Source organism: Falco rusticolus, chromosome 8 (assembly GCF_015220075.1).
Source record: "Falco rusticolus isolate bFalRus1 chromosome 8, bFalRus1.pri, whole genome shotgun sequence".
Lineage (NCBI taxonomy): Eukaryota > Metazoa > Chordata > Aves > Falconiformes > Falconidae > Falco > Falco rusticolus.
The window spans coordinates 5091718-5107710 of record NC_051194.1 but is presented as its reverse complement, the minus strand read 5'-3'; the positions used below and the strand labels follow the sequence as shown (position 1 = coordinate 5107710).

The 15993-nt window shown below is 49.1% G+C and overlaps 1 protein-coding gene across 4 annotated transcripts in view; it reads left to right on the top strand.

Annotated features, from left to right (window-relative positions):
- Nucleotides 1-15993, top strand: part of KLHL3 (kelch like family member 3) — a 57013-nt gene that overhangs the window by 4794 nt on the left and 36226 nt on the right. For 2 of the 4 annotated variants that reach the window (XM_037397130.1, XM_037397127.1), the window contains exons 2-3: nucleotides 7876-7992; nucleotides 10925-11031. In XM_037397130.1, the coding sequence (XP_037253027.1) occupies nucleotides 7955-7992; nucleotides 10925-11031 (145 nt within the window). In that variant the 5' untranslated portion in view covers nucleotides 7876-7954. Of the gene's footprint in view, nucleotides 1-175; nucleotides 357-1963; nucleotides 2071-7875; nucleotides 7993-10924; nucleotides 11032-15993 lie in introns of those variants that run through there. The other 2 variants (XM_037397129.1, XM_037397131.1) reach the window with 2 other exon arrangements.

Sequence of the window (15993 nt, the reverse complement as noted above, 5' to 3'; positions counted from 1 at the left end):
CCCGCGGCTCCCCCCAGTCCGGTCGGGAGGGGGGGGGGCGGCGGGGCAGCCGGTCGGGGGGGGTGGGGGGCGGGGGAGCCGGTCGGCAGGGCCGCCCTCCCGCCACAGCTGCCGCGGCCCGGAGCCGCCCGCCCGCCGGCCGGGGGCGGAGGCAGCGAGGGGGCGGCGGCGGGGGGCGGTGCGGGCTGCGGCGGTGGCTGCGGCGGGGCGCGCCGGGACGCTGCGCTCCGCTCCCGCAGGAAGCGGCCCGGGGCGGGGGCGGCCGCTCGCAGCCATGCCGGGCCCGGGGCGCTGAGCTTGCCCCGCCGCCCGCCCCGGCCCCGGCCCCCGCCGCGCCGCACGATGGAGGAGGAGAGGTGGGTGCCGCCGCCGAGCCTTTGTGTCCGCGCCGGGCTGCGCCGTGCCTGCCCCGGGGGGAGGGGGGGGCTGGGGGCGCCGCTCCCCCGCGGCGGTGCGCAGGGACGCGGCTTGCGGGGACCCCCCCCCCCCCTTTCCCCTTGCAGCCCCCTGCGGTGGGCGCCTGCCGTGTTATTTATGCCGCGATGTTGCAATGTCATGGTGACAGGCTGCTTCGCCCCGCGCACCCGAAGCGAGGGAGCAGAGCGGGTTTGCAGGAGGATGCGTGTCGGGGGGGGGGGGGGGGGGGCTGGAATCGCTGGTGGGGTGGCCGGGGCCCCTTTGCCTCCCGAGCGCTGGGCTCGTCTCTGTCTTGCTGCTGTCTGGACCTGATTTTGTGATTCGGTCGAAGACCCACCGCTGCTGCTCGTTGCTTTTTTGGGTAATGAATGAAAATCCGTAGCATCTGCGGAGCCCTCGGGGGTCTCCTGCAGCCGTGGGAGCTGTGCGGTGCGGTGTTACAGCATCCCGCATCTCCCGCACACGGGGCCGGGGCCGTGGGTACTTTATTGCCATCAAGGCGGCCGTTTTGCCCCACACCCTGTGTGCAGAAGTGCTTGGGAGTCGGTGTAACGTCCACCGCACGCAAAAATGAGGTTATTTGCTGCACAGGGACTTCATCGCTCAGTATCTGCTCTGCCCCCATTCCTCCCCGCTGTCGAGTGCCTTTCGCACACACGAGCTCACTTGTACTGCTTCAAACTAAACATGATGCTGTTTTTTTGGTTTTCTCTACACCCCCCCCCCCCCCGCCTTTTGGGTATTTTTTAAAAAAACAGGATATGCTGAGTGCTTCCTTTTGTGCCCGTGACCTTACAGGGAGTGGGGGACCAGAGCAGGGGCTTGACCTGCTGGTAGTACCTATCGCCTGGGCTTGACACGAGTTTTGTTTAAATACGATACATTGAAAAATTAAGCTGGGGCCAACCCCCAAATTCTGGAAAATTTTCCTCTGTTGAGGGAAAACACTTGCAGCAGCCTGTGGGAGCTGCTTTCCAAGCTCCAAAGGGCAGCTTTCTGCCTTCTGTGACTCACAGGTTGTAATCGTTTGAGTATTTAATGTGCAAAACAAAACTTTGTCTGCCACATCTCTGTGGTTACATTGTAGAGTTGCCGCTTCCCATAAGGATGTGAATGACCACCTCTGGGTATGAATTCAGATATTAATTGGTTTCAAGTGCCTTGAAATATTAGCTTGTTATGCTAGTTGCTAGCCCTTGGAATGCGTTTTCCTTCTTTTTTAATTTATCTATCTATCTATCTATCTCAATGAGCCTGGTGTTTGAGGAAGTGGAGTGGAGCTGTTTCGGTACCCCAGGCTGGGATCATCCTTGGCACTATTACTTATTTTTTTATGGTTACCAGTAATGGTCTTTATTTGACTGGGGGTCTTTTGCTGGGAATACAATGGTGAAAAAGCCCCTGGGAAAGTACCTGGACTGTTCTGCCTCATTTTTTTTTTCCAGACCATCTGTTTTTAGGGCACGAAGGAGTGTCCCCATCAGCATGTTCTCTGCCTCTGGAAGTGAGGAATGATCACCCAAATTGCTGCTTGTATTTCTAGCTTTTGGGAAGAGGAAGGTGGTCCTGAACTCGGTGCAAGCAGTAGCAATGTGGGATTTGACTATGGCCAAGGAAAGCTGGAAATCTTCACCTGCTTTCTGGTTTGAAAGGGTATGTTATGTGGGACTGCGCCGAGGCTGCTTTGCCTGCACTGAACAAGTCCTGGGAGGAGGCACTAAAAATGCCCTTGGTGGGCGAGCACCGCGGGCTGGTTCTGTTCCCGGTTTTGTACTTTTGCCCCCCACTTCACCTCAGATCTATGTCATGCAGATTAAGCCTCAAATTTTACACTGTGACTTTCATGACAGCAGAATTCCCCCTGGTTTTTAATGTTACTGCTTCTTCCGTTTTTGTAGTCAGTGAGGAACATGCTCGTGTCACCTCTGACTCTGGTCCCAAGCCTGCCTGGACTCAAATGTCCTGGTAACTTGCACGTCCGTGTTGGTCAGTAGTATCATGTGCCCGTGTCATTGCACATGGGCAGAAGCAGCTGGGGGCAAGGGGGATCTAACCTGAAACGTTCACGTTTGGCAATAAATTATTTCAGAATCCTGATTTTCTTTTACTGTGCCAATAAGGACATCTATTTTATGGAGAAAGTACATAAGACTGTATGGTCGGGCATGGTACCGTGGTTCTGAATTTGCGAGATGTGTTGAGTAGGAAAAGAACCCTGGAATGTTAATTTTTTTGGTTAAAGAATTAAAATGCCTGTAATTTTAACTTCATCTTTGAGTGGGGGTAGTCTCTTCATAGTATTTATTTGAAAAATACAGTATTTTCCTTTGAAAGCAAATGGTATTGTCATATTTGAGTTATTTTGTGTTGTTTCCATTACTGTCAGCAAAGACTTTTCTTCTCAGTAGTTCCTGAAGTCTGCTTTTCCCCCGAGGTCTCCTTTGATATGAATATCCTTTTGGGGATCTGTTGTATACCAATTGTGTGTTTTTTCTAAGCTAATGTCTCCATGTTGATGTAGGCACTGAAAAAATGCAACAAAATAGGAAAATAATATTGCTATTAAAAATGAAAAAGTCCTTTCCATTGTGCTACCTTCCATATGTTTTAATGATGATATGTTTCTCTGAAATCCTCTCAAAATCCATCTTGGTATTTGGATTCCTTCAGTCACCTTTTTGTACTATCTATGCATATACCTAAAGACAAATTCAGAAATTGAGTTTTTTATAAATACGCCATTACACTGACATCTTTTTCTTACTGTGGCTGCCTGACTTGAGGAATAAAATACTTGAGGCTAATGTATTTGCACCATGATTTTGGCCATTGATTCTAAACAGAGAGTTATGCCAGTTAAGATAAAATGATTCTTCATTTTGCTAAGACTAAATTGATATTTTGGTCTCCGTGTATCTTACTAGAGGCATTTAAATTCTGAACACTGGTAACTGCTATTGGGCTATTAAATTTTTAGCTATGTCAGAACTCTCAGAAGCTGAAGATTAACATTTTACGGTGATGATTGTAACGTATCCCACGAAGAAGCTCCACAGGCTTTGAAGATTTACAGTCAGCATGTCCCTGGTAAGTTAATACGAGCATATGAAGTGCCCGCAGAGGGGCTGGATTGCTGCGCTGTGGGAGGGCATGTCACCGAGCCCTGTTGGCTTCTTGGCCAGCCTTGGGTGGCCGAAGCTCTGCTGTGTAATGGGACAGCCCAGGAGAGTGGACCTCAGCCTGTGGTGCACAGGCAGGGGATGAGAGCATCTCCGAGAGACCCCCCCAGTGCTGCACGGCGGGATGGGGCTGGACTGGACGTGTCAGGAGTGCCATCATCTCGCTGATGTGAGAGCCCGGTTGAGAGGGACCTTCGTGGTGCCCACATGTGGGCTAGGAGCTGAGTCCACCAGCTGTGCTCCCAAAAACATGAGCAGAAGCTTGTCCTTCTGTGCTCCGTAGGAGAGCACATTTGAGATCTGCCCCTCCTTTAGGGTGAACTGGCTCCAGTAAAACCGGTGGTAGAATTGGTTTTGGCGAGCCAGGAGTTTTGTTCCTGGGGTTTACCAGCTCTCTGCACAGCAATAATCTTGCCAGGGGACAGTTTAGCTCTAAGGAAGGCTTTTTTTTTTTCTTTCACGTAATCTACAAAGACATCTGTAATTACTGCTGGTAACTAAGGCAACCCAACTTTATAGTTGATACATGCACGCAGCGGAGCTACGGGTTATGGGTTTTTAAAATACCTTTCTGTTGGTGGGTATGCGGCTCTGCTGTGAGCCCGCGGGGACTCAAGCCGAGCCCTGCTAGTGGGTCTTGGAGAGGAGGAACACGGTGTAAATGGGCTTGTCGTTAGCTTCGCTGGCTTAACTGGGGACTCTCAAATGGGGGTTCATTTGTTCTACCTGGGGCCATGCGGGAGGTGGCAGTGGGGTTGGTGCTGTTGGGAAGTAAGAGCCTCTTTGCTTGTTTTGGGAGAATCCTGCTGTGTCCTTAATGAGGATGTTCATCTGGCCCAGGGAAATTGAAATCGTTTGTCCATTCGCTCGGTGCGTGGCCTCGGATAGCCCAGGAACTGAACAAATTGCTCCTGGCAGCCGGCTCGCGAGTCCCAGTGGTGCAGTAGGACATCAGCGAGGCAAACGTGGAGGTGCTGGGGAGAGAGGCTCTGTGACCACGGGGTGCAGGAGCTCCAGCACCTCTGGGTGGTCTCGGCCAGATCAGAGGACCATGTTCCTCCTTTGCTTTGCTCCGTTAATATAACAACAGTGTAATAAGTATAATAATTCTTAAATGTTGTAGGGAAAAAAACCTCTCAGAAAAGGGCTGTGCAAGGCACCGTTTTGGTCTTCTCAGGGGCAGCTTTTGCTTTGTGGCAGGTTGCGTTTGCATGGAGCATTTAGGTTCTTGCATTTTTTTATGTTGGAAATGTGTGGGTGATTTCTGAGAGTGCGTGCACGGGGGTGTGAAATCTTTCTCCCAGATAAAATTGTCTTCCATCCATTACTGGAACACACTTATGTGGAAGCTGAGTCAGTCTCAAAGATGAGTTAAAGGCTCTTGGCCATTAATTTTTCAAATGTGTTTTTTATGTGAGTCATATGGAAAAACTTTAAATAACATATCTTTATTTTTTTGAAACGAGTATTTAACCAGACAATCTGCAGTATTTTCTTATGGTAAGCCTTTGGCAAAATGTGAGATCCACCCCTGCTAATAAAACTGAGGATGTCTTTTAGGATGCTTTTAAAAAAGTTTTCATGCTTTTTAGGAAGAACTGATTGATCTTTTTTAGAAATTCTGAAGTGAGGTTTTTGCTTTGAAAATACACAGACAAGTGTTGGTAGAGTTGAGGCTTTACAAAGGCTTGTTGATCTGACAGTTACTTTGGTGTTCAATGAAACTTGCCGTGTCCTTTGAACCATATCTTTTGCCAGCAGAAAAGTTTGAACATGGTGAATATTTGCTCTGTGGCACTGGCGTGCTAATAAACAGATCTCAGTGGTGTGCTTTTTCTTATTAAAGCAGCCCCATGGCTTTTGTGTGCATCACTTGAGTTTGGATCCCGCGAGGTCTGCCTTTGACAGCAACCAGAGTGATGTCCTGCGGTGGTCCAGCTGTCCTGCCCTGGAGCGATGGGTACCGCTGTCCTTGCCACCGCCTTTTGGTTTCGCTTTCTTTTATTTCTTATTCTTTCTTTTCTGTTTGTTTTGTTTGCTTCCTGTGAGGGTTTTGGCTTTGGAGACTGAAAGCGCAGTGAAGTCACTTGCACTTCCAGAGCCTCGTGTTTCACCCCTTGGCTCGGGCGCGCTGCAGGGGCAGGTTTAGCTGTTTTAAAAGCAAAGGGTTTGCGCTGAGGTGTTTAAAGCTGTGGTCAGGCTTCACTCGGCCTAAGGTTTCAACCAAGGCTTTTGATAGATACAACACTGAGGCTTAGTTGAACTTGGCCGCGTCCCTGGAGCAAGGAGACTGCCTCGCTGGGGTGTGTGGGCTTGGGGAAGAGCCGAGAGCTGCCGCTGCTCCGTGCCCATGAACGCTGCTGGCGGTACGTGCCGCACAGAATGAGTTCAGCTTTCCTCGGGGACGGAAAAGCTCGTTGTCTTGTTCCTGGTACCAGTCCCTTGAACACCCAGCATTTAACAGGAGGTACTCTCTGATTATTATTATTTTTTTCTTTTTAGTGCAGCCATACTAAGCCATTTGGCTGCTGACTGTAACGGAGTCTGGGAAGTTGTCTCCCTCCCTGGGACATGTGCTGAGTGATGTTGTGCTCAGCCTTGTGGCTTCGCTTATGACTGAAAATATTTCACTTGCTCAGCAAAGTGAAAGAATTGGACTTGGCTGGTTTTTGGCGTTAACCTTTGTCTCGGGCACAAAGCTGGAGGCTGCTCAGTATGCAGGCATGTATTCGAGCTGCGTGCAGCTTGGCTGCTGTTCAGTGTCTTGTTTCTAGAAGGAGGACAATGGAACCCACCGAGGACAGCTGGAAGGGCAAAGAGCTCCGTGGGGTCTCAGGGGGCATGGTGCTAGTAACAGCCATCCGTTAGGAGCAGAAAACGGGGAGGGTGTGATGTTCAGCAAGGGCTTTGTGCTGTCAAGGTGTTGTGAATTGTGAATAATTGTGTTTTTCAAAGGAAAAGTCGCTCTGTGTGAGTATACATGTATATAGGTACAGATGTGCGTGCATACACACCTTGGCAGAGGCTGGCAGGCTGTTCTGGGGAAGGATTCTTCCACACTTCCCTGGCTTTGTACCCTTCTTCAGCCATCATCTTCTGGTCACCCCTGGAGCTGGGATGCTGGGCTGCCCAGACTGTTGGCTTAACTTGAATCAGCCTGTTATTTATTGTCATACAAGCCCAACTAAGAAAGGTGGCAGCGAGGAGGGGACAAATGTGAAACTGAGGGAGATTGTCCTTTGGAAGGAAAGCTCTGAGAAGGTCCCCAGTTGGGTGCGTGGTGGCGATGGGGTTACCTCCTGACGTCTGCCATTCGCTTGGGGTTGGCTTTCGATACAGACAGCTTTGCTTGACTTGTCTCGTTTGCCTTTGCCTGCTGGCAGGTTTGAGGGGCGAGCCGTGGCTGTCAGCAGAACAAGGACCGTGGCTCTAAAGTGTTCCTTTTTTCATAGGTGGAAACCTTCAGCTCCGAGTGATTTCACACACTCTCAGATCAGGGAGGTAGAGATATTGACCTGATGTCAATTCTGTACAAAGAGTCAATGCTCCCAACAAAGTAATGAGGACACGTCTGTGCCTTAGGCACCTGTTGGCCTGGTTAAACACAGCACATAACTGGGTGCATCTGGTTTGACATTACCTATGTAGCTGGTGGGTCTGGTAGGAAGGTCTGGTTTAATAAATCTTCTCATACGTTTCAGTGGCACTAAACAGACCTATTTCTAAAATGGAAATGGGATGTGGCCCCTGCAAAGCTAATGCTTCGGAAGCTGTGCAGGGAGTTCTAATAGTCCTTTTTTACTTGCCTCTGTAGAAGACGATACAAGTCTTGTATTGTATGCTTGCACTTTGCAGATGGGACATTGACAACTAAACTCTTTCTCTGTATGGATGTTAAAGTATCCATGGTACTCTTGTAGTTCCCAGTGCTGAAGTCTATTTCTATTCAGTGAGGGAATTATGTTCTGGCTTGAATTTCAACTTATACTGCTTTCCTGGCCTGAAGCCTCTAAAAGGCTGGGCTTTGTCCTCAAGTGTTTGGCACTTTTTCCTTTTCTTCCCTGCTGACTGAAATGTGGGCTGGGTTGGCTTTCAACATCCACGCAGAAGTAGCTGTGTTTTGTGATGCTCTTCATTCACACAGTGAACCTGAGCCGACTAACAAACATGCAAGTAACTCCATGCATAATACCCTGTGCTGCAGTTTTATGATACTTTTTTTTTTTAAAATGTAATTGAATCAAACTTTCTACTCTTTTTTTTTTGTCCCTGTTTTTAGCATTAAGCAGAGTTCCCGATCCTCTGAGGCAGCTGAAGATGAAAAGGACCAGCGCACAGTGACAGTCAACCCCTCTCACATGAGGAAGGCGTTCAAGGTCATGAATGAACTGCGGAGGTACACCTTTGACTTAATGGGCACCCTCTCTGGTTTAGCAGAAACGTGCTGATTGGAACAGAAGGGCTCCTGGGAGACTTAAAAAAAAAAGTATCTGTGCCCTCTTTGTCACAGCTAATGATTGCATGTAAGGAATTAAGCAATGAGTAGAAAGAGACAGGTAAAATGTAGCCCTTTTGTGATGGGTTGCTCTTGCCAATCTCAGACCTTTCTCTCTTCCCAGCAGAAGGAAGCCAGCTATGGCTCAAAAACATTATCTGAGCAATAGCCTGCATTTATAGATGATAATTCATTTAGTCTTTTCCATTACTTACAGCAAATTCAGCTGTAAACTATGTTCTTAACTGAGCTAATGGTCTGAAAACCGATAATAGAACATTACAGACATTAAGACACCTACACGTAATTACAGACCAAAGATTATTAATGCGCTGTTCTTACTCTAACTAGCAGTGTCGCTCAGTCTGGGCTTAGCACTCCAAAATAGGGGTGACAAGAAAGCAACAACTCAGGAAGAATGTTACGTCTCTACTTGCAAATTTAAAAATCCTGATACTGCTTCAAAGAGAACACCTTGGTCTCTACGCAGTTGTGTGGGTACAGGGAGGATGGAGGCTGAAAAAGTGTCAGTGAATGCAATCTTCAAGAACTGCTGTCATTGCATCAGCGATGTGGTGGCAGTGGTTGAACCCGAGTTGTTTCTTGGTGTTTGTTCAGTGCGTGTTTCTCTGGCTAGTTCATTTGAGTCCTTTACCATTCAAACAGAGACCTAGAAACCCAAATTTTGAAAAAATTCCCATGGAAAGTACACGTGTCATACACCCGAATGTGTGTGCTCCCTTGCTATCCAGATGGTGTGACGAAAGCAGGTAACACCCTTTACTGTTCCTGCACGCTCAAAGTACTCAAAAGATGCTGTAAGAGCCGCCTCTCTTCTGTGGATTAAGTAGTTTCCCAATATACATGTTCTCTGCTGTGGGGAAGGATTAGAAATGTCTCCTTCCACAGATGTCTGACTGTGATTCTCAGTTGCATGTGAACAGAAAATGGAAATATCTTTCCCCTGTAACAATTACATGTAGTGGAGTGCGGTTTTGTTGTTGGTTTTTTTTTTTTTTTTTTTGAATTGGCGTCCCTCTAGTCCTTTCTTTGTACTGAAAGCAAAGGATCTGAAAGTAGAGGTTTGTGCAGCTATATTCAGAAATCTATTGTGCTACTATTATTCCTTTATTAATTGAAGCATAGTGGGAATAGCTGGAGACGGACAATGTTCAGTGTTTCTTAGTGCCTGTAGTTAGCTAGATCTTGTGTAGTACTGAAGTGATAAAAACATAGAAGACTGAAAGCTGCCCTTAAGCACCTGTTTGATGTTTTCTTCTTCTGGGTACTCTTTTTTGTCAGCTCCTCCTGCTGTTCTGGAATATACAGTTCTCACATCTATTGTATGTGCATTGAGCTTGCGATCCATTAAGCTGTCAACAATCAGTGTTAATAGCCACCTGGAATAATAGTGCCTCCATTCAAATACATCCAGAAATCTCATACAGAGGGTCTAGGAAAATCTTGCTAAGCCTTTAACCTATTTGCTCTGTGTTGCTCACTTGAAATTTTTACCTTTCAAATATAGACAAAATTAACTTAATGAGTGCTACTTTAGGTAACTATAGTCCAAAGGGGAATTGAACAAAGCACCTTTGACATAAGCTGAAGGAAATGAGGGAGGCTGTCCAAGAGCCCCTCTCATTGCAGTCACCCCTTCCCAACGGGGCTGAACGCAGAGCACAGCATCTCATTCCTACTTTCTTCCTGTTTTCCAACTGTAACCCTCCATTTCACTGATGTTCTGTTCATGTGTTCCAGTCTATGGAGGAGACATACCTAGGCCGTTAGAAGCATATCAAATATGCAGTTTCCTAAAGACAAAGTGCGGCGTGGTGAGGAGAAGGCGACATCTAGATTTACAGACACTGATCCTTTTTCAGGCTTGACATTTGAAAAGAACACCCTTGTTTTGCATTTGTATGCTCAAACATCTTAAACCAACTTATTGGGAGGCTGAGCACTTCTAGCTGTCGGCATCTCCCAAGCCCTGTGCAAACATTAACTAATGAATCCTCAAAGGCCATACGTGGGGCTAGTAGGAAAAGGTCACGAGTTAATGAAGTGACTTTTCCAAAGCTGTACAATGAATCAGTGGGGGAGCTCAGAAGTTTTTTGGTTTCTGTTTGGAATCCCGTGCTTTATCCCAGCGACTTTTAATCCCAGACTAATTCATGTGGTAAACGAAGTCCTCAGGCCCATGGATAAACTCCAGTGATTGACATCTTCTCACTGGGAGATGGCTGAGGCAGCCTCTGGGCTGGTCAGTGCCAGGAGATGTTTTGGTGGTCACGTTCATTAGGGCCAAACATGGAAGGAAGTACAGAAATAACTTCATTCTTTCCCCTGTGGAAAGACGAAAGCACTGCTGGTGTTCCCTTGCACAGCTCTTTCTTGTCTTGTAGATTGACTAGGGCTTGCCTCCAGGGAGTGCCCAAATTCTTAAGCTCTTCTGTGTCTTCTCCAAGCCTTGATTGAAAACATGCTGTTCTTTGGGCTGCATGTATACCTAGTTAGGCTTCCAGGTTTGTGGTGGTTTTTTTTTTTTGTTTGTTTGGTTTTTATTTTGTTTTGTTTTGTTTTTTTCCTGGGAAAAGCAGAACCACTGGTAGGGCTGCAGCATCGGGAGGATTCAGGCTTTGCTTTATAGGCAAACACCGGTAGGAGCTGGTAGCTGAAGGATTAGAGAACCTTCCACTGGGATCTGGCAGAAGCTCAGGTGCCTTGTCTGTAGTGGTGGGTCTTCTGCTTTCTGTACCATTCTGTACCAATGTAATTTTTTGCCTGACCAGGAGCTCTGAAATGATCTTTGTCTTTTCTGGTGTTTTTCCAGCAAGCGGCTCCTCTGTGATGTAGTGATTGTGGCTGAAACCGTGGAGATGGAAGCCCACCGCGTGGTCCTTGCAGCCTGCAGCCCTTACTTTTGTGCGATGTTTACAGGTACTCTTCCTGACACCAGACACTGTACTGCGGTTTGCCACGCTTGATGGATGATGCTGGTCATCCTTGACTAATTCCTTGAGGCATGGTGTATGGGTATGGGGCGATTGTATGGGTGTGGGGCGAGTGGGTAGCATGTGAGTCACAGGAAGGTTACTATGAGGTTTGGCTCACTGCTTTTTGGGTTGGTTTCCCCCTCCCCCCCCCCTTAACAAGACCTTGGGTCATGAAAACACATCATTAACATCAAGCACGTGTACAGTGCCCTAAATGTTCATGGTGCACATCAAAGAGATTGCTGGCACAGGAGTTGTAGTTTCAAGGCTCAGCCCTGCCGATGCCGGTTTGCAGTCATGGATGTTTAATCTCCCATGGCACTTTCTGCTGCTGCCCGAAATAACACCATTGTTCTCTTGATCCCAGCGCGTTTTAGCAGCCCTGCTTTTTTGCAGGGTGCGTTGCTGCAGTCTGGTATATTTTGGTAATGGCAACCTCAGTGTGAAGGGAAGGACAAAATCCTTGCTCTGTTGGCCTGATCCCTATAGCAGGTGCCCTTTGGAGGCTGTGCCCAGGTGGGGCAGCAAAAATGCTGTGCCAGTCCCAGGGCAGGGGAGTGACCAGCTTGTTTAAGTTATTCTAGTAAAATTAGTCTGGTTGGGAGCTCCTTAGCTTCCTTGCTTTTCCTTGCTCTCCTTTCCAGGACAGGAACTGACTTAACCAAATACAAAGCAAATGCGTGTATGCTCCAGGGAATGGTTGTTGCAGTCCCTCAGCTTCAGCATAAATCAGGTTTGGGGTTTTGCCGCTGTTTCATGTTCCTTTGCCTGTGGTCTAGGGGTTGCTTCTTACTTTTAAAAGCCTTGAGATTAGCCCCGATTTATTTGCTTTACTGGAAGCAGAACACAACATTTCTTAGGAGAAAGCTTGTCATTTGGGAAGCTTTTTTTCCCTTCTGTAATGGGGGTGGGTGGGTGGGGGGTGGGACTCAGGTGTAAACAGATGTTTGAATGTGAGATGTGAGGTTCGCCACGGTGGCTTTATGAGCGTGGTGGGGAGCATCTGTGCTTTCTCAGGAACGGGCGCTTCCTAACTGGAAGCGGGTGCTGGCCGCAGTGGGGAGGCAGGGGAGCAGATGCTGCTCAGAGGCAACGATTCGTGCAGGGCACCTCGAGGAGGACTTAGTGCAAGTGTGATGCCTGTTCCTGACAAGAAGTTTAAAAAAGAAAAATAATTGGAAAAACCCTCTGACCCTTAGAGGTCATCTGAGAGGGAAGGTGGTGGTGCAGGGCTGCTCGTGTTTCCATGCAGGAATTCTCCAGGCTGTGTAATCCCTTATGCTGCGGGTTAAACAGTAATCAGCTAACCACCGTCATGTGGCTGGCTCGGCAGCTCCCCTGGGCTGGGTGACAGCCTTGGCGGCCGCCGGTCCCCTCCCCCTGACATGTCCCTGGGGGCAGCGGGTCAGGCAAAGAGCAGTTCTCCCTTCGCTTCTGGTCTGGCTAGTCTCAACTGTCTAAGGTCTGGATCTCCCTCTTGCAAAGACTGAGTGCGTGATCTCCTTCCAGCTGTGTGGTGGTTCACTCGCTGGAGGGGGACAGTTTAAAATCACAGCTTGAACATTGGTTGGTTGTTGTGGCTTGTGGTGGGTTTTTTGTGTGCTTTGGTTTTTTTTGTTGTTTGTTTTTTTGTTTTGTGGTTGGGTTTTTTTTTTTTTTTTTGGCATTGCAAGTTGGTGATGCAACCCCCTGGCTCCAGAGCATCTGCACCACATGGGTGTTTGCAGGAGCAGCTTGTGCATGCTGAGTCCCTGCTGGACGAGCCACTCTGGGGGGGTAGGGGGAGCTGGAGGGGTCCCCCAGCAGTGCTGGCAGCCATGTGGTAGTGCATGATCAGTGTAAAGCTGTGAACAGCGGGAACCAAACTGAGACTTGCAGCTCATCCACCTTTGCCTGATGCTTGCTCTGCAGGCCCTGTCCCTGTAGGTTGGGCTTGATTTTGGGCTCATGAATGACCTTGTGATGACCTTGGGGTCTTTCCTAAACCATCTAGCATCCTCTGGCTGGGCATTCCTCTTCAAAATAGCCTTGGGGAGTCTGAAAATAAGCAGGCACGTCTTCCATTTGTGTCTTCCACTGCTGAAGGACAGATGGAGCCCAGCACTTCTAACGGAGTGTCCCTTCCCATACTGGCTTTCTAGAGCATTTTGGACAGTGGCTGGTCCTCGTCGGCACCATTCTATCTTTTTAGAAGAAACCACAATCATTTCAGAAAGTATAACAGATACTTCAGTGATGCTGCTAGCACCGCTCCTGCGAGATACCCGGGGGAGCTGCAGAAGTGCTGAAGGAGTGTGTCGTGGCTTCCAAACCACCGGTCTCACGTGCTGCTTCAAAGCACTCGCCCCATGTGCGAGAAGTCGTGGTTTTGTTATCGGATGCACTCGTATTCCCCTTCAGCACGCCTCTGACTTACGAAACAGCAAAAGCTGTCGCTGTGCACGGGGAAGCCTCTCTGGAGTGGGCTGTGTAGGAGGCAGGGCGAGCTGCTGTGCTGGGTAAACAAGGCACCACGAGCTGCTGGAGTTTATCTTGTGACAGAGCAGGAGAGCTCTGCTGTCCCTGCCCTGGTGAGCAGAGGGGAATGGAGGGAGCACCCCTGGATGCTGACCACGATGTGTGAAGGGCTTGCCTTCGCAGGGGGCTGGCTTCTGCAAACTCTGTCCCCTAAAGAGGCCGTGCTTGGAGCCGCTCTGCCTGTCCTGACTGCCTTTGCTCCCTCCTCGCCTGTCCCTCGTGTCTGCCCAGCCGCAGCGCCGGGGGGACAGGGGCTGTGCAGCCCCTCGTGCAGGGCAGCCCTTTCTCAGCACAGCTCTTAGATACGATGCTGGCGCTTTGGGTTATTCTGTAACGAGCTTACCAGGCAAGGCTGGAGTCTGCCTCACGGAAGAAATCCTAGGGGTTGGGTTTTGTGGGCTTTAAGTTTTGGGTTTTTTTCTGAAGGGGGTGTGGGACGAGATGCCTTAATTGACCCTCCCATTCAGCTGCCTGCAGCCGTGCTTTAGAGGCTGTGTTCGCCTTGGGTCTGTGCCTGGAGGAGGGGGCAGCTTTCTGCCTGCTCCCGCTCTGCACCAACCCCCACCTTGGCTCTCCCGAGGTGTCTTCAGGTTCTTCCTCGCTCTGCCATGTTAGACACGTCCAGAGCAGCACCCTCTGGCCAGCGGCAGCCGCCTGTCCGCACTGGTGCGGCTGGAGGGGCTGGATCCCACCTGGCTGTGGGGTGCAGCACCCGAGCCCCCCCCCCCATCGAGCGCTGGGCTGTTAGCAGCGCAGAGGCAGCGGAGGCCATTAGTATGCAGGACTGGCAGCTTGCTGGTGGGTGTGGAAGCCCACACAGCCTGTATTTTTGTTGCCTGTGTCACGTGAATGCCACAAAGAGAGACGATGTTATTGGATCGGTCCCTCCAAGCTATTTCTGCATCAGTCTCTGGGTGCATGCGGCCGAGCGTCCCCTCTGCCCCACGGGTCCTGGTGGGTGCTGCAGGTCCCCGGCTGCTCCGCTCACCCCCAGCTCCGCAGGTGGGCTTTGGCTGGGTGCTCCTTGCAGGCACCGCCAGCTCCACAGAGGCTGCTGGGGGCTGGCCTGGTCTTAGAAGTCCCCTCTCATTCTGGAGATGTTTGAGGTGTTTTGCAGGGAGGAAGTATGTGAAGGAGATGACGTTTATTTTGTCAATTAAAGTCCTACTTGCTTTGAAGGCCTCCCAAATGTGGGTTGTGTATCCCTTTGTACTTGTGCATTTGTATTCATGGGCTTCTCTGAGTAACATTTCATTATTCAGTTTAAGAAATTGAATTTGGGGCAAATATTATTTCAGTCTACATGTCCCCTGGGACATTGTTGGCTCTTCTAATACTTATGGTCTGACCCTAGTCCTGTTATTTACCTCCTTATTGGCATAAATGAAGCCGGCAAAGTTTAATTTCCAGGATCCAGATTTTGCTCAGGCTTGGACACCCTTTAAGCATCTGACTGTGCTGTGGACTTAATGAGCCTGGCCGTGTCTTGTCACATGCTGCACGGAGATGTAGGCTTTAATTACGGCTCCCATAGGCTGCAGGAACCATTTTTCGACTTAATCCCCCACAGCAGTACTGAGTCACCAGATTTCTTGGAGTAGTGATTATTCATACCCAGGTTTAAGAATTGACATTTCTTCATGCTCCCCTTTGTTTAGCTTCCCCACCCCCCCCCACCCCCCTTATTGTTTTCTTTCCGCTTGGGAGTTTGTTCTCTCTTTTCTGCGGTTCCTCAAGATCTCGGTGTTTAAAACCTGGGTGAGGTCACGGTGTGCCTGGACACTAGAAGTGCCACAGGGAGGCCTTTCTCCTCCCCGCAGCATGCTTTTGTTCTGGTGATGTGCTCCTGTCATGCACAGCATATGTGGGCATGGTGCCTGCACAGCAGTGGCCATAGCAGCGATGGGGAAGATGTGCAGAAAGCTCTGGTTCATGTATAGGCTCTTACACAGATACATGTTTTACTTGTCTATCTATAGAGGAAACTGTTGGTCTAGTTTTGCATGTTTGGTGTTGGTTGTTGGTTTTTGGGGTTTTTTTTTTTTGAAAGTTACGTGTTTGGAGAAAGGCTGCAATTTGGATCCAAAGGCTGCATTGCCTTTGAGGTGCAAGACTGGGAAGGTGAGAGATGAGAAACACGGCTTTCTGCAGAGATGCTTTGCGTAATGTTTGACCGTGCGGGCAGCTTACGGCAGGGTGATTTAGGAGAGAAGCTTGCATTGCACCAGATGTGACTTCTGGCATGTATGCTTGTTTTCCTGAGCAGGTTTCAAGTTTTTCCTAAAGAAAGAGAGTAATGCTGCCTTGCTTTTATTGTAGGGTATATGACAAAGCACCCTAACTTAGCTGTTGCAACTTACTCATCTACCTGTATGTGTGTATATATGTA